This window comes from Grampus griseus, assembly GCF_964374135.1.
Source record: "Grampus griseus genome assembly, chromosome: 12".
In the NCBI taxonomy this organism is placed as follows: Eukaryota; Metazoa; Chordata; class Mammalia; order Artiodactyla; family Delphinidae; genus Grampus; species Grampus griseus.
Window position 1 is genome coordinate 62,134,857 of NC_139006.1, and position 24,525 is coordinate 62,159,381.

Here is a 24,525-nt window from a genome sequence, read left to right on the forward strand (position 1 = left end):
GGGAGGAAAGCAGACCTCTGGCAGCCAAGAAACTGAGCCAGGGAATAGGCTTCTTTGGGGTGGTCAACTGGAGCAAAAGAGGTTAATTCGATTTACCTGGAGTGAGGAAAAGAGCCAGAAAGAGCAGTCTAGGAAGCGGGGTTCTGGGCGGATGACCCACTTTCCACATTCTTCATCTCTGATTCCTCTGGGTCGCACTCAAGTAGTTACCTCACGAGGTACACCCCAGCCCTGGTCCTGCCATTCAGACATCCCACAATTTGCCCCCTCCTCCTTCTCTCCTGTATCACCTCTCCAACCGTCCTGCATCTGAGTGGTTCACAAAGGATGCATTACCTAGCAACATGAAACTTGAACGTGTCCCATGAAACTCGCAACATGAAACTTGAACGCTGGAGAAGTTGGTGGGGGCTACTGGGAGGCTCAGAATATGCAGGAAACAAAGTTCTGAGCTGTATCAGTGCAGACAGAGGCTCCTGGGGCCATGTGGAGTAGAAGAAGGAGTCTCTCTTTGGACACCTGCCTGTGGGTTGCTTCTCCTCCTTGCATCTGCAGGCTTGGGCCCTGAGTACTCGGGTGTGCTCTCTGCTTGCCGCCACGTTCCTTCCTCCTTTCTCCATCACCCAGACGAGCTTTTCTGTGCTTTCAAAGACCAGTTTGGCCTAACTATGCTCAGGCAGGGAGTAGATGTTGCAGTGAATTTGCATCATCTCATGGTGGGCACAGAAGGGACCCTGGAGGTGCTCCAGGCCATTTCCCCTCCAGTGTTCACACTTCTCTGCTGGCAGCTAGCCAACCTCTACATGGACACGACCAGTGATGAGGAACTTTGGAGGCCAAAGTGAATTCTAAGAAATGTCTTCCTTATGTTGACCCAGATCTACTAGAAAGAGCTAATCCCTTTGCCTGCAGCTATTACCTGACCCCGAGTCTCCTCTTTGCTACTCAACACCCAGATTCTTCAGCTGTTCCTCCTCTTAGACAACTCAAGTCCCCTCCCAACCCTGGTCTCCTCACCAGACTCCACTTCATCCCTGTCCATGTTAACACAAGGTGCCCAGAATTTGTGCCAAGACCCCAGAATTTTCCTCCATCCCTCTTTATCAGTTAAACCCTATGAATTGTAGGACCTAAAGCTTTTCACAGGACTTCCAGGGACCCTGCAGGAGTTGCCTGTGACAGGAGCACCCAATTGTGCTGGAAAGACCTTGGTCTACTCCATTAAAGTTGGGGCTTGTACTTGGCATTTTCTTAGGCCAGGGAAGAGGCCTGGGGCTGCTGGTCAATGTGGACTGGGCTGAACCTACGTGATGTCAGCCACCACGGCCATTTCCCAGCATCTCTCGCAGCAGAGATTCAGACTGCTTCCCCATGGGCACCAGCAGCTGGTCCCTCGTTATCTCATGGTTACTAGGAAGGAAAGGCTTCCTCCTGGGGGAGCTTGGGATGGGGATGGGCATGGGGAGGGGAGGTGGGGCCACCAGGGCCTGGGCAGGCAGGTTCCTCTCTGGGGTAGCATGTGTGGATGGGTGTGGGCATATGAGGAGCTGGGCGCTGGGCCGGGGGACTCTGAAATGCAGCACAGGGTGGAGCACACTGCACTGGAACTCAGGAGGCCTGGACTCCAGTCCCAACTCGGCCGTAACGACCTGGAAGACCTCGGACAAGCCACCCCCCATTTTCCAGCCTCCTCGGGGTTCTCATCCTGTAGATCAAAGGCTGTATGATCTCTTAGCCTCATTTAGCTTGAATATTCAATGATTCCATGAAGAACTGCATTTCCTTGCTAGCTAATAATCTAATACTTAACTTTTCTAAGATAACGAAGGTCTTTTTTCCTTCCTTCTTCCTTTCCTCCCTCTCTTCTTCGCGCCTCCCCGCCTCTTTCTCTTTCCTTCTCTCTTCCATTCTCTCACTTTCTTGCATTCTCTCTCCCTCCATTCTTGGAAGTTTCCTTAATCCTTCTAAGAACAAAGGACATTTACTGCGTGGTATTTGTCCTGAAATCACTCACTTTACAGCTGATTATTGGCGATAAAATTTGTCCAGAAATAAAATGCCAAGTATAATAGGCAAATGCCACAAATCTGATGGAGAGAAGAGTTTCATCCACTGGGAGATTCCATCCCAGAGTTAACACCTGCCCTGGGTGGTCGAGGATGGACAGAATGCAACAGCCCTGGGAGGTAGGGTATGGGGCCAGGGGGCAGGTAAGACCCCTGGGGGTCCGGGAGAGGTGAGAGGGAAGGTCACAGGGAGCAGTGAGAGAGAGAGAGGCCAGAAGGGGTGTTTGCAAGGGATGGAACACTCAGAACTGGCTTTAGGATGATGTGGCAGCCATTGGAAGATGGATTTAGAAGTTCAGCACTGGTCTACTCTGCCTCTCCCTGCTTTGGGCTCAGTTCCGGTGCTGGACATGGGACAGAACACACAGGCTTGTCCCAACAGGAGGTGGGGCAGGAGACCTGGGTCTGGCCTGGCCTGCTGGGGGACTCCGGGGGCAGTCACGACACTCAGTGCGCAAGGTCTTCCTGTGCTTCTTACTTGGCTTCCCCGCGAGCAAGAGGAGAGGCCAGGCCAGGAGATGCCTGTGGCCGCGTCAGCGGAGAGATGTTAGCAGGTGTGTAGCACCAGGTGCATCATTGTGGGTCACGGTCTCGGAAACTGAGGCCCAGAGAAGTCCAGTGTCCCGCCTGGTCTGACAGCGAGGGGAAGCACGCAGGCCTCTAAGACGGAGCCCTTACGCCGGGTGACTCTGCCTGGCTCTGAAAGCCTCTTTGGTAGCAGAGGCCTTCCTCCCTGGCCTCTTGTGGGCAGAAATCTGCTTTCAAAAAGCTGGTTTTCTTTGCTGCTTGAGAGCTGGCTTTTCAGAGAGGAGTAGACTCTGACTCCAGACCAGCTTCAAGGAAGTGCTCAGCAGAGACAGGTATCAGCCTTCTGTCCCTGCTGGCTGGCTGCCCTCCATCCCGGGGGGCCTTTGGGAGGGACTGTCTTTGGCCCTCCCCTCCTTTGTGACACTGCTGTGGGCCCCGCCCTCCTGTTCTGCCCCCACCTCTAAGGGAGAGTGATGCGGGTCAGTGACCTGAGGACAGTGGGAATCTGACACCTGGGAACTGGCCTGGGGAGGACGGGACCTGCCAGCTTCCCTGGAAATGCGGGAAGGTTTGGTTCCCATCCTATTCTCCCAGGGTCCTGCGTCCCTGGGAGGAATGGGGGACGTTCGGCCTGGTTGGCCCGTGGGTGTGCAACCTTGTCCCTGAGGCCCCTGCTGGCAGGAGGCAGTTATCCTGGGGCACTGGGGTGGGAGGCAGGCCTCCCCTGGTCCTTGCCCCCAGCACTGCCTACTCTTCTCCTTCCCTCTTCACCTGAGGGTTTGAAGGCATTGCCTCTCAGCCCTGGAGTCTGAAGGATGAAAGCCACGTTACCCTGAGGTGACCAAGTTGGTGCAGATTAGAATACAGCTAGAATATTCCTCCAGCTCAGGATGCTGCCTGCTCCTGAGAAGCCTATCAGGCCACATGGATCTGCTGTCTCCACCGACATTTCTGGCTTTCTGACTTGTTGGCCTGGCTCTTCTCAGCTCCCACCCAGGCCCAGCTCTGAGGCTCCTCTGGCCCCCTTGTCTCCATCCCCATTGTCCCCAGGAAACCTGGACCAGACCAGCGTGTCCTCTGGGTGTCCAGGCCCCGTTTCTGCCCTGCTCTCCTCCTCAGCAGGGCCCCTCACTTTATCAAGCCTTCTAGTTCCCTGGCTCTGCCCCTCCCTCTCATTGACAATTGGCTTTCAGGAAAGACCTCAGTTCAAATCTCTGCTCTGTCATTTACCAGATGAGTGTCCATGAACCTTCCAGAGACTCGAGACCTCTGTCACTGTCCTCTCCACCCACCTTGCCCACAGCCTTTGGCCCCCACGTCCTCCACTTCTCTTTTACCTTCCCTTCCTCGTGGGGCTGTGTGGTTTCTGCTGTTCCGCCCCCTCTCCAGCTGCCAGCCGCTTTGGCTCCCTGCCCATGAGGCACGAATCAGCCACCAGCTCTTGTGGAGCACCTGCGTGCGCCAGGTGGCCATCAGGCAAGCCCCAGCACAGTGGCCTCCCCCTGCCCCAGCCCTGCCTTGCTTAGGCCCCAGGGGAGCACTCCTGCTTGAAGGTGCTGCCAGCTAGCTCTCAGGGGGTCCTCCCAGCTAGCTCTCAGGGGGGTCCTATAGCATCAATCTCCAGAATTCTAAGGTGCACATGTTTTTCTACACATTTCTGAAACTAATTTGTGTCTTACACTTGCTGTGTTTCTTTAATGTGGTGTTTTTTTTAAAAAAAATGTAACCCCTCTTTCTCCTCACTCCCTAACAATGTTACTTAGTTCATGATGAATCCTCCAATTGATGGCATTTCAGTCCTGGGGAAATAAGACAAATGGATAATATATTCAAGGACACCTGGAGATTATTTTTTTAACCCAAAGGAGTAACTCTAATGGGAAAAATTGTAGGTTGTTTGTCGATGAGGGCATTTTGGGCTGTGTTACTCAGCTGTCACTGGTCACTGGCTTGTCATGGGCCCGACTAGTCTACCCTAAGAACTTCACTCCTCTGGTCTTAGAGACCGAACACAGCAGCTGCTACTTTCACAGACCCTACAGCACACAGGGTTGGGGTGAGTCAGGGGCCCCAGAATGGATGTCTCCTGCCTTTAATGTCCTTCTGAGCAGAGCTGATGAGACTGAGAACCCTCTGGGGATGGAGATGACAGGGGAGAGGGGGCACAAAGTCCCAGAACAGAAGTCAAAGGACTTTTGCAGGTAGAAATTGCCTGAAATACTATGAGACATATAGACACTTTTGTTCACTTTTCTCTTGCTGCCCATCCAGGAGAGAGGGCAGCTGCTCTCACTGCCCAGTGCATCAGTTGGAGGGCACAGGTTCCAGGAGAGTGGAAACCTCTCCAGGGTGGTGGTTGGTCCTCTCCCTAATGGACCTCCATAGAAACCGGAAGGGCCTCCCTCACAGGGTGGGCGCCCTCCTGGCAGGAGGGGCTTGTGGGAGGGAGGCAGCTGCTGCTCCTGGTGGTCGGAGAGGCTCCACCAGCCCCCGAGGGGGAGGACGCTGGCCTGCTCTGCCTGCTCAGTCCCTGTGCACTGCAGCTTTAAAACCTTGAGCTCACCCGGGCCTACTTGCCACTCTCTTTCCCTCTCGATTTCAAATCAGCTGGCCTTCAACCAGCCCCAGTGCGTCAGTCGCCTGGAGCCACTGCTTTTCCCTCAGTCCCTCCAGCAGTCAGCCAACCAGGTATTTACTGAGTGCCAGCTCCAGGGAGGTGCGTGGGGATCCAGAAACAGCAAGACAGGAAGCTCAGCCAGCTGGGGGCGGTGAGTGTGAAGACGCAGCTCAAGGTAGCTACTGCCAGGTGCCAAATGAGTGGTAGTGACAGGGCCTTCTACAGGAATGCAGAGGAGGAAGGCGTCCCTGGGGGCTGGCAGGCAGGGGAGGCATTTTTTGAGTTGCTGAGAGATGACCTTTAAAGACAGGGAAGGCAGCAACCAGCATGAGCAATGGCCCCGGGGTGGGAATGTGCTGGAGTGTCTGGAGATCCGATGTCGGGAGGGCTTGGGCGGTGGGGATCAGGGGCATGGAGCTTGAGGATCAGGCTAAGGGGTGTGCATCTCACCAGTAAGCAGTGGGGACGCCCCCTCTGAAGGCAGACCAGTTAGCAAACTTGCCTAAGATTCTTTGCTCTATGTACGGAGTTGGTCTTTTTCTTTTGGGCTGCATTGTCCAACACGGAAGCCGCTAACCACAAGTGGCCATCCGAACTAAGGTGTGTTGTAAGTGCCAGATGTACACTGGATTTTGAAGACTTAATATGAAAAAAAGCCCAGTGTAAAATATCTCAATAATTTTTTTATATTGAGTACATGTTGAAACAATATTTTGGATATACTGAGTTATATAACATATACTATTAAAATTAAATTCACCTGTCTCTTTTTACTTCTTTAAAGGTGGCTACTAGAAAATTTACAATTACATATGTGGCTCACATTGTAATTTAATAGACAGTGTTGGATAGGAGTCTTTACAGTATTCTTTTTTTATAAACCCCCTTCCCTTCTTCTGCAGTCATGCCTGTCTTTCACTTTGGTAGCTTTCGACAGCTCTCCTTTCCCTTCTTGTCCTCCTTCGTTTGGTCACGTGGACCTTCTCCTCCTTTTTTTACGGTATGATAGATGGTGGTGAGGGAGAAGGGGGAATCCAGAGCCTGCTTGCTCAGGCTACAGCCCCTGGACTCATGGAAGCCAGAATTCACCAGGCAGAGGAGGCCCTACTGATCTGGAATGCTGGTGGGAATTAAGGTTCTAGATCATTCTTTTCTGGCTCACTTGCAGTGAGCCAGAAATGCATTTTATTTCCATTTTGTTTTGCAAATGTTTATTTTTAAAAGATTAAAAAAAATCTATCAATGGCCTGCATGTCATTTACAAAGTCAGATAGCTCCAATATAAGACACATTTAGTAAATCAGCAATTGTCTGCCCCTTGCCCTCCCCACCCTAGTCCCACCACTAGAAGCTCAACATTTCCAACTCTTCTTCGAGTATTTACTTCCTGAAATATATAAATTACTAAGTAAATTTCTAAATAAATTCTTTTACTGCTCTTTGTTGATTTTTCAATTTTGACATTGTCTATTTTCTTCTTCTTATGGAAGAAATGTCCTTTTCTGTTCTAAAATAGTTTATTAATGCTTGTGTTATTAATATATAAATACTGTTCACTGCTGAACCAAGTAGTATGTAATAATTACACTTTCTGAACAATTTTTTCTCTTCCTAGAGGTAATAATTGTCTGCTTTCTGGGACATTTTTACAAATTCTTACCAAATGCTCTACAAAATTGGAAAATTCCTTCAAATACTATTTTCATGTGGCCAAATCTGACGGTAATGTTATATTTTTGATCCACCCCCAGCTACCCCTCAGAGCGCCCTCCCTCCTCCCTGCCTTGAAATGATTGCTGGAGGCCCTGTACAGCCATGTGTTTGGGAAAGCCCCCCCTTCCAGGTGTCACCCCCTATTTCTTTGCTCCTTTCTTTTGATTTGCATCAGTAGTTCTTTGAGAAAGGGTGTGAGAAGATTAATTATTTTGAGACCCTCCATGGTTGAAAATGGCGTTATTCTACTCTCACGCTTGATTAATAGTTTGGCTGGGCACAGAATTCTAGATTGAACATCTTCCCCCGACACCCCTTCAGCACCTTGAAAGCAGTTGCCCTACTGTTTTCAAGCTTCCAATGTTACCCTTGAAAAATCTGGTGCTATCCTGCTCCCAGACCCTTCGAATGGGACCAGTTTGCTTTCTCTCTGGAAGGTGTCAGAATCATCTCTCTGCCCCACTGCTTGGACATTTCCCAGGGAGATGCCTTGGTGTGTGGTTCTTCTCCCCCCTCCCCCCATTTTGCTGGGCACTCAGAGGGCCTTTTCTATCCAGAAGCTGACCGTCAGTTCTGGGAAATACTTTAAATAATTTTTTTCCACAATTTTCTCCATTCTTTCTCTCTTACTAGAAAACTGTGGAATCTTCTGACTGCATCCTTCAACGCTGGTATCTTTTTCCTCAACTCCTTGTTTTCTTGTTCTGCTTCCTGGGAAATCTCCCCAGCGTTATCTTCCAACCCTTCTGCTGAATTTCAGATTTCACCTCCTATATTTTTAATTTCCAAGAGCTCTCTTGTTTTTTCATCGCTCTTTTTTTTTTTTTTTTTTTTTTTTTTTGCGGTACGCGGACCTCTCACTGTTGTGGCCTCTCCCGTTGCGGAGCACAGGCTCCAGACGCGCAGGCTCAGCGGCCATGGCTCACGGGTCCAGCCGCTCCGCGGCACGTGGGATCCTCCCGGACCGGGACACGAACCCGTGTACCCTGCATCGGCAGGCGGACTCTCAACCACTGCGCCACCAGGGAAGCCCCTTCATCGCTCCTTTTAAAGGAGCTTGTTGTTGTCTCATGGACCCGACATCATTTTTCTGAGGATATTAATTCAAGTGTTTTGAAGTTTATTTTTTTCGGATCCTTGCATTACTTCTGTTTCTCTGAGTTTATTTTATTTTATTTAGTATATTCTTTCTCTCTTTTCACTTTGTAATCTTCCTCAAGGGACTGGTCATCCTTGGCTGTCTGTTCATATTGAAGAGTAGATCACTAGTAACTTCCAGAATCTGTGTGTGTGTGTATGGGTATGGACCTTTCAACTTACGGGCTTTATTATGGAGTCGCCAGTGGGGGACTCAACCATTTTACGGAGTACTCCCAACCAGAAGGAACTGTAGAGCTATTTCTGGGGTCAGTTTCCAACCTGGGGCTGTGGGGTTGCAGGAGAGGGGCACCTGAGTGGCAGCACCCTCTGAACCAAGAGGCAGAAGGGAGCAGGGGTTTCCAGAGTTCCATGTATAAGACTTTCGCTTAACCCTCCCGTTTGAGCACGGTGCTGCACCCCTGTCCTCCTCTACTGGAGCCTTTCTGGCTCAGTTTCCCTGCAAAATGCCAGGGCGAGGGAGCGGCAGTCACTGCCCTGCATGGGAGAGGGGAGATGCCCTGGGCAGAACTGCTCCTCATAGAGACTGGCCACCAGCCTCCCTGTTCTCAGCGCCGCCATCTCTCCTGCCACCACAGGAGTTGTCCTGACCCTTCCAGCAAGTGTGGCAAGATCTGTCCGCTTCTCGTTGACTGCGCCTTCATTAGGCGCTTGGTTTCCAATTCCTCAGCTCTGCTAATTGCTCCATCTGCTTTCCACCTTCCAAAAATCTGTTGACATTTGTTGCCTGCTGATGTCACCTCTCCTGTTCTCTCTGTCCTTGTCTGTTTATTTTCTCTTTATGCCTTTGCTCTCATTTCAGTGGGGTTTGGGAAGGAGCAGATATATGTTGAACCTGTCGTGTTTAGCAGGAAGCCTCTGTAAAGCTTCCTGAGGTGCCAAGTTCACTTCCTTCCTTATTAAAGGACTCCAACGCTGAGAGCTGGATCTTTGCTTATGGAAAATTTGTAAGGCTTTGTCATCATCAAGGTCAATGTTATTTAGAAGGTAGTGGAGACTAGATTAAATGCAGCGTTGAGCCCAGCTTATTGCTGGAAACCTCTGCTTTTAAATAAATTATAATATTATAACAAATTATCTCATTATTACTTAAAAACTTTGTGGGATTAGATTTTTTATTTTTCTTAAAATTGCATGGAAATCAACTGCTGGTTGTTTTCTCTTTGGAGATTTGGGCTCCCTGTCGGCTGGGTCCTGGCTAGCCAAGTCTTCAGTAGAGTTCAGAGCTTGACTAGGCTGGACTCAATGTTCTCTGGGCATCGATTTAAAAAGGTAGTAGGGTCAATAAGGCTGCATGGGAGAAATTTAAGAAAGCCAAACTGCCTCCAGGGACCTTAAAATTCCTTTAACAAGTGTGTTCATTTAAAAGAGGATGCTTATCTATTTATTAAACAAAATACTCCCCCCACTCTCCAACACATACTGCACAGAGCCTTTACTAGGGAGCATCGATGACCATTTGTATACAAAAGTGATGACACTGTTGTGTTCTAATGAAGGTCTTGAGTTTCACCAGCTACAGGTTGGGGGTAGGGGGAGATGGGGTCTGTGGGAGAGGGGAGCAGGGCTGGTCCTCATGGAGTCTTTGTCATTGCTTCTCCAGGTGCCCCATTTCAAAGGTCTCAGCATCCTCACGCTACCTCCTGCCGCCACTTCCATCTGGGCCCCCCCCAGCCGCAGCAGCTCGCTCCCGACTTCCCCCTGGCCCACCCGGTGCAGTCGCAGCCGGGCCTCAGCGCCCACATGGCCCCGGCCCACCAGCACAGCGGCGCCCTGCATCAGTCGCTGACCCCGCTGCCCACCCTGCAGTTCCAGGACGTCACAGGTCCCTCCTTCCTACCTCAGGCCCTGCACCAGCAATACCTCCTGCAGCAGCAGCTCCTGGAAGCTCAGCACCGCAGGCTCCTCTCACACCCCAGGTGTGTGTGCTACCTGGGCAGGGGTTGGGCGGGGCGGGGCGGGGGCAGGGCCCAGCGCTGGACCCCTGGCTTCTACCCTGCCAGGCTTGGCCAGCAGTCAGTCACCAAATGAGTCTCTGCGTAGGAGGCAGCTTTTGATCCACTTAGAGGCATTTGTTTCGGGCAGTGAGCGCTGCCTTAACCTGATACGGGTTCCCTCTGTTCTTAGTGTGTGTCCCTGTCATATTGCCCAGGTAACTGGCCAGGAGCTGGGTAAGTGGTGGGCTAGGATGCTCACAGTGGACTTTTCAATGCTGTGGGAGACTAGACTAGGGGACCCCTCACGTCCCCTCAAACTTCATGGTCACCAGATTCTAACATTGGAGGTCCCTAAGGGATACCTCAGGACAGGGCTGGGTCAGCCCTGCCCTCAGAGAGCCCACCGTCTGGTTGGAGAGACCAGCTATGAAACAAGTGCAGAGTAAAATGAGACAATGCTAATCAAATGGGGCTGAAGTAGCTGTGGGATCCTGGGCAAGTCACTTCACCTCTCTGAGCCTCAATTGTTAAGAGAAGGAGCTGTACAAGTTAAGTGGTTCTCAAACATTTTTGTCTCAGGACCCTTTCTACACTCTTAAAAGTTACTGAGGATTACAGCAAGCTCCTGTTTATGTGGGTTATGACTATTGATACTTACCCTATTAGAAATTAAAACAGAAATTTAAAAATACTTATTAATTCATTTAAAAATAACAATAGCAAAGGTATATGTTAACACCAATAATATGTTTTTCAAAAAATAACCGTATTTTTTGCATCTAAATCAGTGAAAAGAGTGACTTTTTAAAAATACATATTTACAAATCTTTTTCATGCCTGGCTTAATAGAAGATGGCTGTGTTCTCAAGTCTTCTTCTGCTCTCAAATGTGGCAGAATCACATGTCATGTAGTTTCTAGAAAATTCCACTGTTCACTTGTGAGAGAATGAGAGTGAAAAAGCAAATAACATGATAGTATTATTATGAAATTCATTTTGACCTCGTAAACCCCATGAAGGGGTCTCAGGGACTGCCAGGGTTGCTTGGGGCACACTTTGAGCACCTCTGGACTTGATGATCCTTAAGGCCCCAAGCATCTATGTCTGTAGAGGTTGGGGTGCCTGGGACAGAAGGTGAGTGCTGTAGGAGGTCAGAGGAAAGAGAGGTCACCATGATCTGGAGTGTTCAGGGAGGCCTTCCTGGAGGAGGTAGCTTTGCCCTGGGCCATGAAAGCTGGGAAGAGTGTGGAGAGGGTGGAGGAGAGGAGAAGAGCATGGTGGGAGCAGAGGGGGTGTACAGAGGTGGGAGAGCCTACAGGAGGCCGGTCTGTGTGTCCTGAATACATCCCACCAAGGACAGAGGGGAGCAGTAGGAGAAGGAGCAGAGAAGCTGGAGAGACCGGGTGAGACAGCTGATCTGCAGTAGTCACACCCAGGGAGAGGCTCAGTATAGTGGGCAGCCCAGAGACAGCGGGAATTTCTGAGTTATTGGCTGCTGCCCAGGAAGCTTCCTTGGAGTTTGGGACGAGGGCTGAAGGCCGCTGCTCCACACGCAGGCTGTGGGCTGGGGCTGCTGAGCACTCCTGGGGGCTGGGCTGGCCCTGGGCAGCCCTGACGCCTGGATTCCTCCTTCCCTTCCGGGCAGGCGGAGTCAGGAGCGAGTGTCTGTCCACCCTCACCGCCTCCACCCCAGCTTCGACTTCGGCCACCAACTACAGACACCTCAGCCCAGGTATCTGGCTGAGGGCACTGACTGGTGAGTGGGGTCCCTGGGGGAGGGAGGGAGGAGGGTCTTGTCTGATCCACGGAGCTCCTGTTTCCTTCACGTCAATGATGCCGGAGTCCTAATCTTCAAGCCCCAGCTTTTGCCCTGTCCACCCTCAGGGCCAGATGGCCCCCCAAGGTCCTGGTTCCAGCAATGAGCCCAGATGTGGCTAGGGGCCATCATGTGCCCAGCCTTGGGCTCAGTGTTCATGGTACTGCAGGGGAGGATGGGACAGGAATGCAAAAGCATTTCCCAAGCTCAGGGAATGTTGTGAACCAGTGGTCCCTGGGAGGGGGGCGGAAAGGAGAATCTCAGGAGCTAGCATGGTCAGGGAAGGCTTCCTGGAGGGGGTGGGCCTTGAGGAGTCCAGAGAGAAGTGCCAGGGCATGCCAGCGAGGCAAAACAGGCTCATGGAGATAGAGCCAGCTGGGTTGGAGGCAAGGACTGGGGAGATTGGCTGGGGAGAGGTTGAGGGCTTGGTTGTGGTGTCTTTGTAGGCAGCGGGCCCCTGTGACGTCTTCCCACAGTCTCCTGCTCTCAGGGCAGAGGGCTTTGTTGCCCTGGGATGCATCATTGCTTTGTTTTGGATACTTGGTCCCACCCTACTCACAGGTTCTAGCTCAGGGGTGGGCTGACCTAAACTAGGGCTGGATCTAAACACCTGAACACTTGAAAAAGATGTGTAGTTCACTAAAGTATTTAGAGGTAAAGAGCATCATGCCTTCAACTTATTTTTCAATAGTTTAGGGAAAAAAATCCACGGAGAACTCTGTGTGTGTGTTTGTATGTATGGATGTATACGTGGAGAGAGAGAAGGAAATAGAAATGCAGTAAGGCAGTAAAATTTTAACACTTGGGGAATCTGAGTGAAGAGTATCCAGGAAGTTTTTGCAACTTTGAGGTAAAAAAGTGTGTGTGTGTTTTAAAGAATGTAAAAACAAACAAAAAACCTCAACGGAAAGGGATGGGCTATTTAAAAAACAGACGTACATTAGTGTCATTACTCAGCCATTTAGTCAGGCAAACTGGTGTGGGCAAGGGTTGCTTTGGAAGCAGCCTAGGACCAGACACCCAGGATGGTTCAAAAGGGTAGTTCTGGTTGACTGGACGCTAAAGGTGCTTCTAGGTGCAGGAAATGGTTGATTTAACAGGTTCTGTGTCTCCAGCTTTTAGTAGTTCTCAGGTTTTCTCTGTTAGATTTAACGCTCTCCTAAAATATAGATTGCACCACGGCCAGCTTCAGCCCAGACTTTTTCTAATTAGCAGATTCAAATTAGGAAGATTTAATTGTTGTTTGGATGAAATTCTGTCCCTCAGCAGGCAAGTCAATCCAGTTTAATTCTCTTCGGCACACAGAGCACCTGGGGTCCTTGTGTACGGCTGAGGGATCTGAACAAGGTCCAGCGTGGCAAGTGGGAGGGGATAGGAGATGCGGTGAGGCGGGTGCCGCTGAGATGCGGAAGGCGCGGTGCGGGTTAGGCCGCCGACTTGCTCTATTTGGCCAAATCTCCTGTGCTCCTCGCTCATTTCTGTCGCTCTGCATTCCTGACCCCTGTTTGCCTAGAGAAACAGAGCGGCGGGGGCCCTGAGAGGCTGGTCTGTGCCCCAGCAGGGGATGCTGGGAGGGCCCTGGGCTGAGTCCCGCCCCGGGTCCACCCGGGGCCATTTCTGCCTGTCCTGTCCCCACTTCCCAAGTAGGAGGCCCTTTCTCCTCCCTGTAATTAGCTCTGCTCCAGCAAGGGCCATCCAAGTGGTGACGAGGGGCTTTTCATCCCACCCCTCTTTTCCAGGGAGGCCTCTTCTGCCAGGAGATGTGAGGTCTGGAAATTAGATGACAGGAAATGCATTGTAGGAGGGGCTTCGCTCACCCTCTGCAAGGATCCCTGGGAGGGAGGAGGTGGGGAGTGTGTCTGTGCACCCCCCCTTTCCTTTAGAGAATCATCAGAAACCACTGACTTCTGCCCTAGTCATTCCAGGAATTGGCATGCCCCAATAGCTCTCGTCCAGCCCCAGGCCTGAGGCTGCCTGGCCCTCCCCCCATTACTTTAGGAGATTCTAGCCCTACCCAAGCAGCTGTGCGCACTGAGCATCCTGGCCTGGGAGTGTGTGGGAGCAGCAGGCCTTGGGGGATAAATCCTCCCCAATCTCCCCTTTCTGGCCTGGGCCCGATAACTTGACCCTGACCTTGAGCCCTGCTCCAGTGTCTCTGTCCTCATCGTGCTCCTTTGACTCAGTCCTGGGTTCACAGTTCTGACTCTGCCCCCAGTGCAGATGGCAGCCTGCGTGGCCACACAGCCCTAGCCCTGCCTGGGCACCTGGGAGAGGGGGGTAGGGGTGAGAGCTTCCTACCATCCTTCCCCTGCAAGCAGCTCGGCCTCAGCAAAGGAGCCCTGTTCGAGGATCCTGGGTTTGGGAAGGGATTTTTGATGAGATGATAAAAGGGGATCCCAGAGCCCTCAGGCCCAACCTGGGCAGATCACCTCTCTCATCTGAGGGCTGAGGTGTCTTTTGCCTCTCCACTCAGCATTCCTAGAATTGGAGGGATTCTGTTCCCAGTTCCTTGGGACTTTGCTTTTGGTAGAATTCCCTGAACATCTCTCTGCTACTTTGAATCTGTTGGATTCCCTGGGACTGCTGGGCAGGTGCTAAGAGTCAGAGTTTCTGCCACGTGAGGTGCCCCGGGGAACTCCTTTCTCCGAGGCAGGTCATGGGGTGAACCCAGGCGAGGATCGGAAACCCTGGAGCCTCTAACTGGCTAGCCTGGGGCCATGGATAAGGCACTGGCCTTCTTCAGGCCTCCGCTGGGCCTGCAAAAGTGAGGGACTGGACTAAGAGAATTTCTAAGTTTGCTTCCAACTGGCTCCAAGAGTTACCTCATGTCCCAAGTGACAGACTCATCAGGAGTTGTTCCAGGGATGTGGGCTAATATATAGAAGAAATGTAGGAATATATATATATGTCATACTGTATAGGCATCACAGCTGGAAGCAGAAATTCCTTTAATGATCCTCATATTAAAAAAAAAGATAGGGCTTCCCTGGTGGTGCAGTGGTTGAGAGTCCGCCTGCCGATGCAGGGGACCCGGGTTCGTGTCCCAGTCTGGGAAGATCCCACATGCCGCGAAGCGGCTGGGCCCGTGAGCCATGGCTGCTGAGCCTGCGCGTCCGGAGCCTGCGCGTCCGGAGCCTGCGCGTCCGGAGCCTGCGCTCCGCAACGGGAGAGGCAGCAACAGTGAGAGGCCCGCGTACCGAAAAAAAAAAAAAAAAAAGTATTTGTTGAATCAGGCTTTTTTTCCTGTAGTTTCCCCTCATCTGGATTTTGCTGGTTATGCTCTGGAGGTGTCACCTCAGACGCCCCTTGGTTTGCTAAACTCACTATACACTGGCACCCAGGTTGCGACTTGAGCAGATACAGCTTCAACTTGCATTTTCTGGCAAAAAACACTTCATACGAGGTGCTGTGTTCTTCCAGCAGATGGCTGGTTGTCTCTCCTGTGTGATGTTAGTAGCAATTGATAATCTTTGCCCAGATCCTTTATTTCTTTAGGGGATGAAGGAATGTGACAAATAATTCAATCATTCCTTATTCATTTATTAGCTAGACAACTTTCATAAAGAGCAATTTTCCTTCATCCACGATTTGGTTACCCTGCAGTACAGTTAACAGAGGAAAGGCAGGATAAATGTTTGGTTCTTCCACTTTATTTTCTATTTTATTTTACTTTTTGCGGTACACGGGCTTCTCACTGTTGTGGCCTCTCCCGTTGCGGAGCACAGGCTCCGGACGCGCAGGCTCAGCGGCCATGGCTCACGGGCCCAGCCGCTCCACGGCATCCTCCCGGACCGGGGCACGAACCCGTGTCCCATGCATTGGCAGGCGGACTCTCAACCGCTGCGCCACCAGGGAAGCCCCTTCCCCTTTATTTATTAGTTTTCAAAATGAAGCATTGGTTCCCTTGCATCCTTCAAAGGGGACCAGTTTTCTTTAGCATCATTTCATTCTCACGGATTTGAACCTATTTGATGTATTTTAGTCTATTGCAGTTACACTCATTGATACAAAATGCCCAAAGTCTGCCAGTGGGAGCCTCTCCAGGATGGTTCCCGAATCCTTTTGACTTGACCTTGATAACTTCCTTGCTTTTAGTTATGACAAGATGTTTCAATCTCACGTTGCACTTTTTGTTTTTTCTGTCTCAGACCAGAACTTAGCCATTTTCCAAGGAACACTGGATCCTTTTCAGTTGATTGATTTTTAAGTGAAATGAGTTTCCTGTATGGTGAGGAGCAGGGGCGGTGGTCCAGGAGAGCTTTCCTGCCTCACAGCTGCAGGTCCCTCTCCTATTATTTTCTCAAAGTGGTCAAAGTATGGCCTCTGCCCCCCTCCACTCTATCTGGAGCTGTCTTTCCTTTGCTCTGTATCCGTGACCGGCTTATTTGGATTCCTCTTTCAGCATTTCTCTCAGGGACGGGCTTTGGTGCACTAGTCTCAAGTAGTGTGAGGCCCAGACTATACCGGTCCCTTAGATCTAGCAGAGCCCTTCCTTCTCCGAGTCTCGGCTCCCTTCGCCGTAAAGAGAGGGGCGGGGCTTCTCCGAGTCTCGGCTCCCTTCGCCGTAAAGAGAGGGGCGGGGCTGGGCGAGACTGAACCCCTTGCAGCTCCGGCAGTTTGTGACTCTGATTCTACTCGACGGGCTTGATGTCTGAGGTCCCTTCTGCAACCCGATGGCCGGATCACCTGTGCTTCACCGTGGCTGTGTCCCTGCAGGGATCTCAGTGTGGACACCGGCTTGAGTCCCGCTCAGTTCCAGGTGCGGCCCATGCCCCAGCACTATCAGCATTACCTAGCGACTCCTCGAATGCACCACTTTCCCCGAAACTCCTCCTCCACGCAGATGGTGAGTGAGAGGCTCTGCCAGGAAACTGACTCCCTTGCTGCCTGTTGGTGCCAATGGTGGGCTGAGGCCTGTGGCTCCCTTGTGTCCTGCCCGGCTGTGTCCTGAGCACAGGCAGGTCAGCCGCTCCCCTCCCCTCCCAGCTCCTATTCCCAACTGGGCTTGAAGGGGAAAGAAAGCAAAGCTGCTGGACCAGAAGCCAGCACTGCTGAAAGGAGGTGGGGCACTGGGGGTGGGGCAAGGGACCCTGTGGCAGGCCCCGGTCTGGGGGCTGGGAGGTGGAGTGAGGGAGGGTGGGGGGAAGGCTCAGGGCTAAGAGCAAGCAGCGTAGTCCCTGGACCCCACGTGACCTCATTTAGTTAATTTATTGGGTCAGCTTTCCCGGGGCTTTGGTTTTACTTATCCGTGAAATGGGATGAAGATGCCTGGTGTGGGGAACACAGGAGACCCCAGAAGTGGCCCCTGAGGCTGCCTGCTGATCTGGTGCTGCCTTGTGCAGAGGGCCGGCCTTCAGCGCCGCAGGGTGTGGCGACTGTGGTGGGGTTTGGGGCCTTTGCGTCCCTGGCATCCCGAGCTGTGTGGAATGAAGGTGAAGATAGTCCACTAAAGCAGCGAAAGGCTGATTGAAAACCTTATTTCCAGACAGCTTCTTCATGCTGCTGCCCTAGAGCATAATTCGGCCCTTCCAGCCCTTGCCTTTGCCCTTTAACCACTCAGCACCTCAGTCTCCTCCTGTGTAAAATGAGAGGCTTGGATGAATAATCCCAGAATCCTTGTCAGCTCGGAAGTTCTAAGGTTCGCCTTAAGAAGCACCATCTCCTAAGAATAACAGCTAGTGGTTATTGAGCGCTCGCTGCATACCAGGCACCGTTCTAATCACTAGCCTCGCAAAAACACCACACGAAAGGTTTTATCCCTGTTTTACAGATTGGCAAACTGAGGCATAGAAAGATTAAGTCCAGGATCGTGCAGGAGTAAGCTGAGGAGCTCTGACTCACAGCTGGAGACAGGGTGAGGGTCAGGGTGAGGTGAGTGAGGCAGGGCCGTGCAAGGAAAGGATCAGGTCCTGTTTTTATTTAAAATTTTGATAGTTTGTTCATCATGGGTTCTTTGCATTAATTTTGATTTTAAAATACTACATTAAAGTATTATTTATCTTGGTTACTGAGTCATTCGGTGCCTCCTTAAATTTTGTGCCCTCACTTGCCCCACCCTGTTCTGGGCAGTACAGAGCAGAGGGGAAGGGAGTGAACTTTGCCATCCGACTGCCTGGGTTTGAAACCATGGTTCTGTCACTTACTTCATCCGCTTGTGTCTCACTTACCCTATCAGCAAAATGGGAATAGTAATTGCACCCAGGTTACAGGTCAGGTGAGATGATTCAATTAATCGTTTGAAGGGCTTAACAGTGCCTGCCATGAAATAAATGCCCAGTCAGGTTAGTTGTTACTTTACTGATTTTGTTATTCTTTCTGGGGCTGGTTCGGCCCAGGCTTGGTTCTTGATGAGGACAGGGGGACACAGGAGGAGGAAAGACAGCGCTTCCGAACACCGCAGCATCTCAGGGGTGCGCTGATTGGCTACGGGAGGGGGAGTCAGAAGCTGGGCTCTTGGAGCCTGGAATCCTGTCTGAGGCGTTTTCTCCCCAACAGGTCGTCCATGAAATCCGAAACTACCCTTACCCTCAGCTTCACTTCCTTGCTCTCCAGGGACTGAATGCCAGCAGACACACCTCCGCTGTGCGGGACAGCTATGAGGTACGCCCCGCCCCTCTGTCTGGGGACCCTCCCGTCAGCCTGGCTCCCGCCGGCTTGGTGGAGATGCCACTGTCCCCTCTCCCTCCCCTGCGGGTGGGGAGGGCATGGGTGGTAGGCGTAGCCTCAGGGTTGAGAGTAGGAGAGAGAAGAAGAGAGTGAGTAGAGATCTCGCAGTCTTTGAGCATTTGACAATTCTTCCCATCGACGTGAATGCTCTGCAGGTCTCTCAGTGCCCCTCCTCCTTATCATGAGTGCATGCGTGTGTTTGCACGTGCAGAATGCACACATCCACACGTTCTCTCTTTGTAGGAGCTGCTGCAGCTCGAGGACAGGTTGGGAAATGTGACTCGGGGAGCTGTACAGAACACCATTGAGAGGTTCACCTTCCCCCACAAGTACAAGAAGGTGAGCCAACCAGCAGGTCAGCCTGCATAGTTGGGGTTGGGGTGGGTACGATCTAGTTGACCCTGGCCCAGCTTTCCACCGAGGGGCACGGTCCGAACTCTAGAAGCTTTTGCTCTGGCTAGATGCTCTGAAGCTCTGCTACCTTCCCAGGGTCTTCTCCCTTGCTTCTGCCAGGTGTGACCAGGAAGGGAGCTGGGTATGTGTGTGTGCATGTGGACTTGTGAGTGGGTGTACAGAGAGATGAATGTTTGTATCTGAATGAGGAGGGCCAAGGGAGCACCTGCACTGCAGGCTAAGATTTACCTTAGAAAAGATTCCAAGTCCAATCTCACATGTGGACAAACAGGCGGCTAAGGCTTCAGAGCGTAGGTTTCCAGTCCTCGGTGAGCGTCAGGTTTGCGTGGGCTGCTTTTAAAGCCACAGATTCACAGGCTCTACCCTAAGCCTGTGGAGGAAGACTCTCCAGGAAGACTCTGGAGTAGGACTGGAGTCCAGGTATTGGAGTTAAATTAAAAAAAAAAATTCAAATAAATAAGAAATTTGGAAGTAACCAATCTGTCTTTCAATAAGTAAATGGGTACGTAAACTTTGGTAGATCCATACAATGGAATATTATTCCATGATTTAAAAAAATAAGCTATTAAGCCATGAATAGATGTGATGCAGAAAATATGTATTAAATGCATATTAGTAAGTGAAAGAAGCTGACTTGAAAAGGCTGCATACTGTATGATTCCAAATACACAGCATTCTAGAAAAGGTAAGAGTAGACGGTAAAAAGATCCACTGTTGCCAGGGGCTTTAGGAGAGGGATAGGCAAATGAATAGGTGGATGATAGGGAACTTTTAGGGCAGTGAAACTACTTTTTATGCTACTATAATGGTGGACATGACATGACATTGTGCATTTGTTAAACCCTTAGAACCCTAATGTAAATTAATGGACTTTATTAATAATGATATATCACTCCTGGTGCATCAGTTCTAACAAATGTACCACACTAGTGCAAGATATTAATAGGGCAAACTCTGAGTTTTGAGAGGGGAAGGGAGGGAACACACTGTATTTTCTGCTGAGTTTTCGAATAAACTAACACTGGTCTATGAAATAAAGTCTGCCATGAAAACAGGTAAATACATACTTTTTTTTTTTTTGCGGTACGCGGGCCTGTCACTGTTGTGGCCTCTCCCGTTGTGGAGCACAGGCTCCGGATGCGCAGGCTCAGCGGCCATGGCTCACGGGCCCAGCCGCTCCGCGGCATGTGGGATCTTCTCAGATCGAGGCACAAACCCGTGTCCCCCGCATCGGCAGGCACACTCTCAACCACTGAGCCACCAGGGAAGCCCAATACTTTTTAAAATTTAGGAATTAAAAGCTTGAGAAGCACTGAGAAACTTGGAGCAGGAAAATGCTCATGGTGGTCACGCTGGAGCCCATCTTCACCCCCTCAGGAGGCCACAGGCTGCAGTGGCTGTGAGCACTAGGTGTTGGAAACAGACGGGGCCAGTTTTGAATTTCAGTTTTACTACTGTCTTTGGGCTGCTATAACAAAATGCCTTCTACTTGGTGGCTTAAACAACAAACATTTATTTCTGACAGTTTTGGAGGCTGGGAAGTCCAAGACCAAGGCACTGGCAGATTTGGTTCTTGGTGAGGGCTCTCTTCCAGGCTGGCAGACGGCTGACTTCTTGCTGTGTCCTCACATGGCAGAGAGGAAGCTCTGGTGTCTTTTTCCCTTCTTATAAGGGCACCAATCCCATCATGGGGGACCTACCTTCATGACCTCACCTAGACCTAATTACCCCCAGAGACCCCATCTCCATCACATTGGGAGAGGTGGTTAGGGCTTCAACATATGAATTTGGGGGGAGGGGGACAAACAGTCCCTAACCACCACTTAGAGCTGTGTAACTCCAGACAGCTTACTTGGCTTTTCTGGCCCTTCCCTTGCCCTTTTTCATGCAAAATGGGAAAGATATGTTAGTAGCTGCCATAGGGGGACTCTGGGGATTCAGTGGGACAGCGCATATACACAGCTTAGCACCGTGCCCAGTACCTGGTGACTGCTCTCACCTTGATTCTAGGCTTGCCCAGGTGCCCATGGTGTCAATGTCAAAGACCATGAACCTTGGTCTATGCTCCTCATGGAGGCACTGGATTTACCCATCAGTGATTCCAGTCAACATTTACTGACACATCTATTATGTGTCAGTCATGGATAGTACGTTAATAGAGGAAACAACAGTTTTTCAGTAAATAAGTGTGTCATCTGCATGGAGAAAATGATCATTCTCTGGAGGGAGAGCTTGAAGCTTCTGGAGAAGGATGTGGAAGGGAGTGAGGTACGTTCAGGAGCCCGGGAACAACTTCTACCTTCCTGACCAGGGTGGGCTCACTCCTGCCAGAGATGCACACTTCAGCTGTCATTACTTCAACAGGCTGAGAGGAGATAAGGAAAAGAACTAATGCTAAGAATGAAAAGGGAAAATGGACTGAACCAATGACATAAAGAGTTGAGCTAAAAAAATTATGGGAATAAAAGGAGACTTAGGGGAATAAAATATTATAAAAACAGGAATAAGAAGAATTAAAAATGCAAAATGATAGCATTTAAGATCCCCCAAAATATAAAAAAAAATTTAAACTGAGAGTAAAATAATACAAAACAAAAAAGGATATTTTAAAATAGCAATGATATGATAAGAATAAATAAAAATATAGTCAAAAAGAAAATATAAAAAAACAAGAATTAGGAAAAGATATGAAAATTACATACAAATTTAATGTCAATATCATCAAAGTGAAAACAGAACGTTAATGAAAATGAGAAGGTATGGGCAAAAGAGACAGTTCCCACATAAGGTTCTGTGTGGGAACCTTTAAAATACATATTAAATTAAAAATGCTGAAGAAACTTATAGTTAAAATAAAAGTTACATAGATAATGAAAAGAGAAGACAAAAACTGGAAGACCTAAAAGATTAAAAATACAAAGGAAGAAATAGGATAAGATTTGAAAAGAGACAATATAGTTTAAAGAAATATAGATTAGATATAGTAAAACAAGGTAGGACTATTAAGTTAAAATTGTTAACTATAAAAAGGAAATCCTGAATAATGATGGGAAAAAACAATAGAAAATAGTCTCAATGGTATTTTTTATGGAATTCCCTTTTCTCAAAGGGCCAACTAAAAGAAGGTCACTCCACCAGCAAACACGGCTGGGTTCTTGGGCAGGCAGATCATCATGACTCCATTCATACTCCAAACCCATGACAATTATATGGGACTATGGATGTAATTCTGATTTTCTGGTTAAGGGTAAACTTATTGCAGTAGGGTGTATAGGGCACAGGGAGGCTGAGAGCAGAAGGTATAGATTTTCTTGTATGTTCTAATAAGGTTACACAATTCCCCAGACTACTTCAGACTCCGGAGCTGAGGACCAGGGGCCAGACTGGGGAGACCTGGCATTTAGGCCTGGCCCGAAGGTCATAGTCACTCTCTGGGTGATCTTTATCTTGTGACTCTTCAGATTTCTCTTGGCAAGATGACCTTTAAGTCTGCTTATCCCTGGAGAGGGGGGAAAAGGTTTAGTTTTCTTCCCATGGGTATTATCAGAATGTTTGACTGCATAGCATGGAGATGGAACAAGAAAGTGGGCTGATTCCATTCACTGATTACATTCCTTCCTCCCCAGAATATTTTTTTAAGCACCAGTGATGTGCCTTGTACTTAACCAAGTGTGGGGCAGTATCTAAAGAAGGGTGAGCCATGGTCCACACCATCTAAGAGCTTGGAACTTTCTACATAGTAGTTAACTGTCTTCAAATAATTAGCAAAGAATTTAAAACAGGACAATTAAAGTCAACAAGTGTAAACTGAGTGCTTGCATGATGTCTAACATGATATTAGAACTAGTGCTTACCTTTTTAAAAACTTAATACCTTTTTAAAAAAATTGAAGTATAGTTGATTTACAATGTTGTGTTAGTTTCCGGTGTACAGTGGAACTAGTGCCTATTTTAACGGAAATTTCTGGACAGGCAGAGAGATCAAACAACATAGAATAAGTGTGGTACAAATTATAGGAGGTAATGCCCAGTTGAGGAAATCTGCCTTCGTCTAGTAATGAAAGAAAAAGTGAATAGACATTAGTTCAGAGAAAGCGAGGAAGGAAGGAAGGGAGGAAGGGAGGGAGGGAGGGAGGGAGGGAGGAAGGGAAAAAAGAGTGAATGGATGGAAGGATGGATGGATGGATAGATGAAGCATGCTGAACCTGAAAGTGGAGGGAGAAGTCTGGAGGCAAGGATATAGGTTGGAAAGGATGTAAGGAGGAGTGGACAGCATGAGGGGACTAGAAAAGAGGAAGCTGTTTATGCACAAGCCATAGTTTTCCAAAGATTGGTTCATTAGGTACTCAATTCCTTTCTAAACTCTACGCCTCTAGGACAGTATAAAGTTTAGACCTGGAACATGAGTTGCCTGGAACAACAAAAACTGCTTGGCCTCTTCCGCCGCTCCACTCCTGCACTCTGTATCCTGAAGCAAGGAGGGGGCATGGGGAGGAGGCGGGGAGAAGGGTCTGGGAAGCGCACAGAAGTCTGGGTGTTACTTCAGAACTTAAAAAGTGACTGACTCGGGCTTCCCTGGTGGCACAGCGGTTAAGAGTCCGCCTGCCGATGCAGGGGATGCGGGTTCGTGCCCCGGTCCGGGAAGATCCCACATGCCGCGGAGCGGCTGGGCCCGTGAGCCATGGCTGCTGAGCCTGAGCGTCCGGAGCCTGTGCTCCGCAACAGGAGAGGCCACAACAGTGAGAGGCCCGTGTACTGCAAAAAAAAAAAAAAAAAAAAGTGACTGACTCACAGGGAAAGGAGGCTGAAAGGGAGGGGGCAGCTGTGGATGAAAGACAGGGGCCTCCAGGTGAGTCGGTGCTCTTCCTCTGCTTCACACAGCGAAGACCCCAGGATGGCAAGGGCAAGAAGGAAGAGGGGGAGGAGTCAGACACAGATGAGAAATGCACGATCTGTCTGTCTCTGCTGGAAGATGGAGAAGATGTGAGGTAGGAGCCCCGCCTTTTGAATCCCCCCTCTTCCTTCATGGGGATTGGTGATCAGTCCTGCACCGTGTGTCAGGGGTGCTTGTTTGCCTGTGCACATGTGTGAACGTGCCAAGTGTGCAGTGTGCTCTGTGGTTGTCCTAGGAAGGTGGGGTGTGGAACATTCTAGATGTGTGGTGCCCATGGTGTGGACTCCCGGACACAAAGCTAGGAGAACAGAGAGACATTTGGCCTGAATGGACCTCACACAAAGTCCTGGCTTCATTTCAGGTCGATCTGGAGGGCCAGGAGGAGGAGGGCCTTGGGGCTTTCCTTCCTGTCATGAATTCCCATCCTAGCCACAGCCTTACTCCGTGGCAGAGCCCCCAGAACCTTCTTTGGCCAGGCCCCCAGTGGTCCTGGGTGTGAGTCTCCTCATTCCCCGAGTAGAGCCAGTGTCCCTTGGCGCCTGGCACAGCCCGGGGCCCTTCTCCTTGACCATTCCTCCGACTTACCCTCCTCTCTTCCAGGCGCCTACCCTGTATGCATCTCTTTCACCAACTGTGTGTGGACCAGTGGCTCGCCATGAGCAAGAAATGCCCCATCTGCCGAGTGGACATTGAGACACAACTGGGAGCTGACAGCTGA

General features: G+C 50.1%; 1 protein-coding gene across 1 annotated transcript in view; it reads left to right on the forward strand.

Annotated features, from left to right (window-relative positions):
* Positions 1-24,525, forward strand: part of ARK2C (arkadia (RNF111) C-terminal like ring finger ubiquitin ligase 2C) — a gene marked incomplete at its 3' end in the record, with an annotated part of 102,643 nt that extends 78,118 nt beyond the window's left edge. Inside the window, exons 2-8 of the mRNA XM_082667901.1 lie at positions 9,686-10,001; positions 11,664-11,774; positions 16,551-16,680; positions 18,330-18,434; positions 18,744-18,839; positions 23,795-23,901; positions 24,408-24,525. Of these exons, the coding sequence (XP_082524027.1) occupies positions 9,686-10,001; positions 11,664-11,774; positions 16,551-16,680; positions 18,330-18,434; positions 18,744-18,839; positions 23,795-23,901; positions 24,408-24,525 (983 nt within the window). The remainder of the gene's footprint in view (positions 1-9,685; positions 10,002-11,663; positions 11,775-16,550; positions 16,681-18,329; positions 18,435-18,743; positions 18,840-23,794; positions 23,902-24,407) is intronic.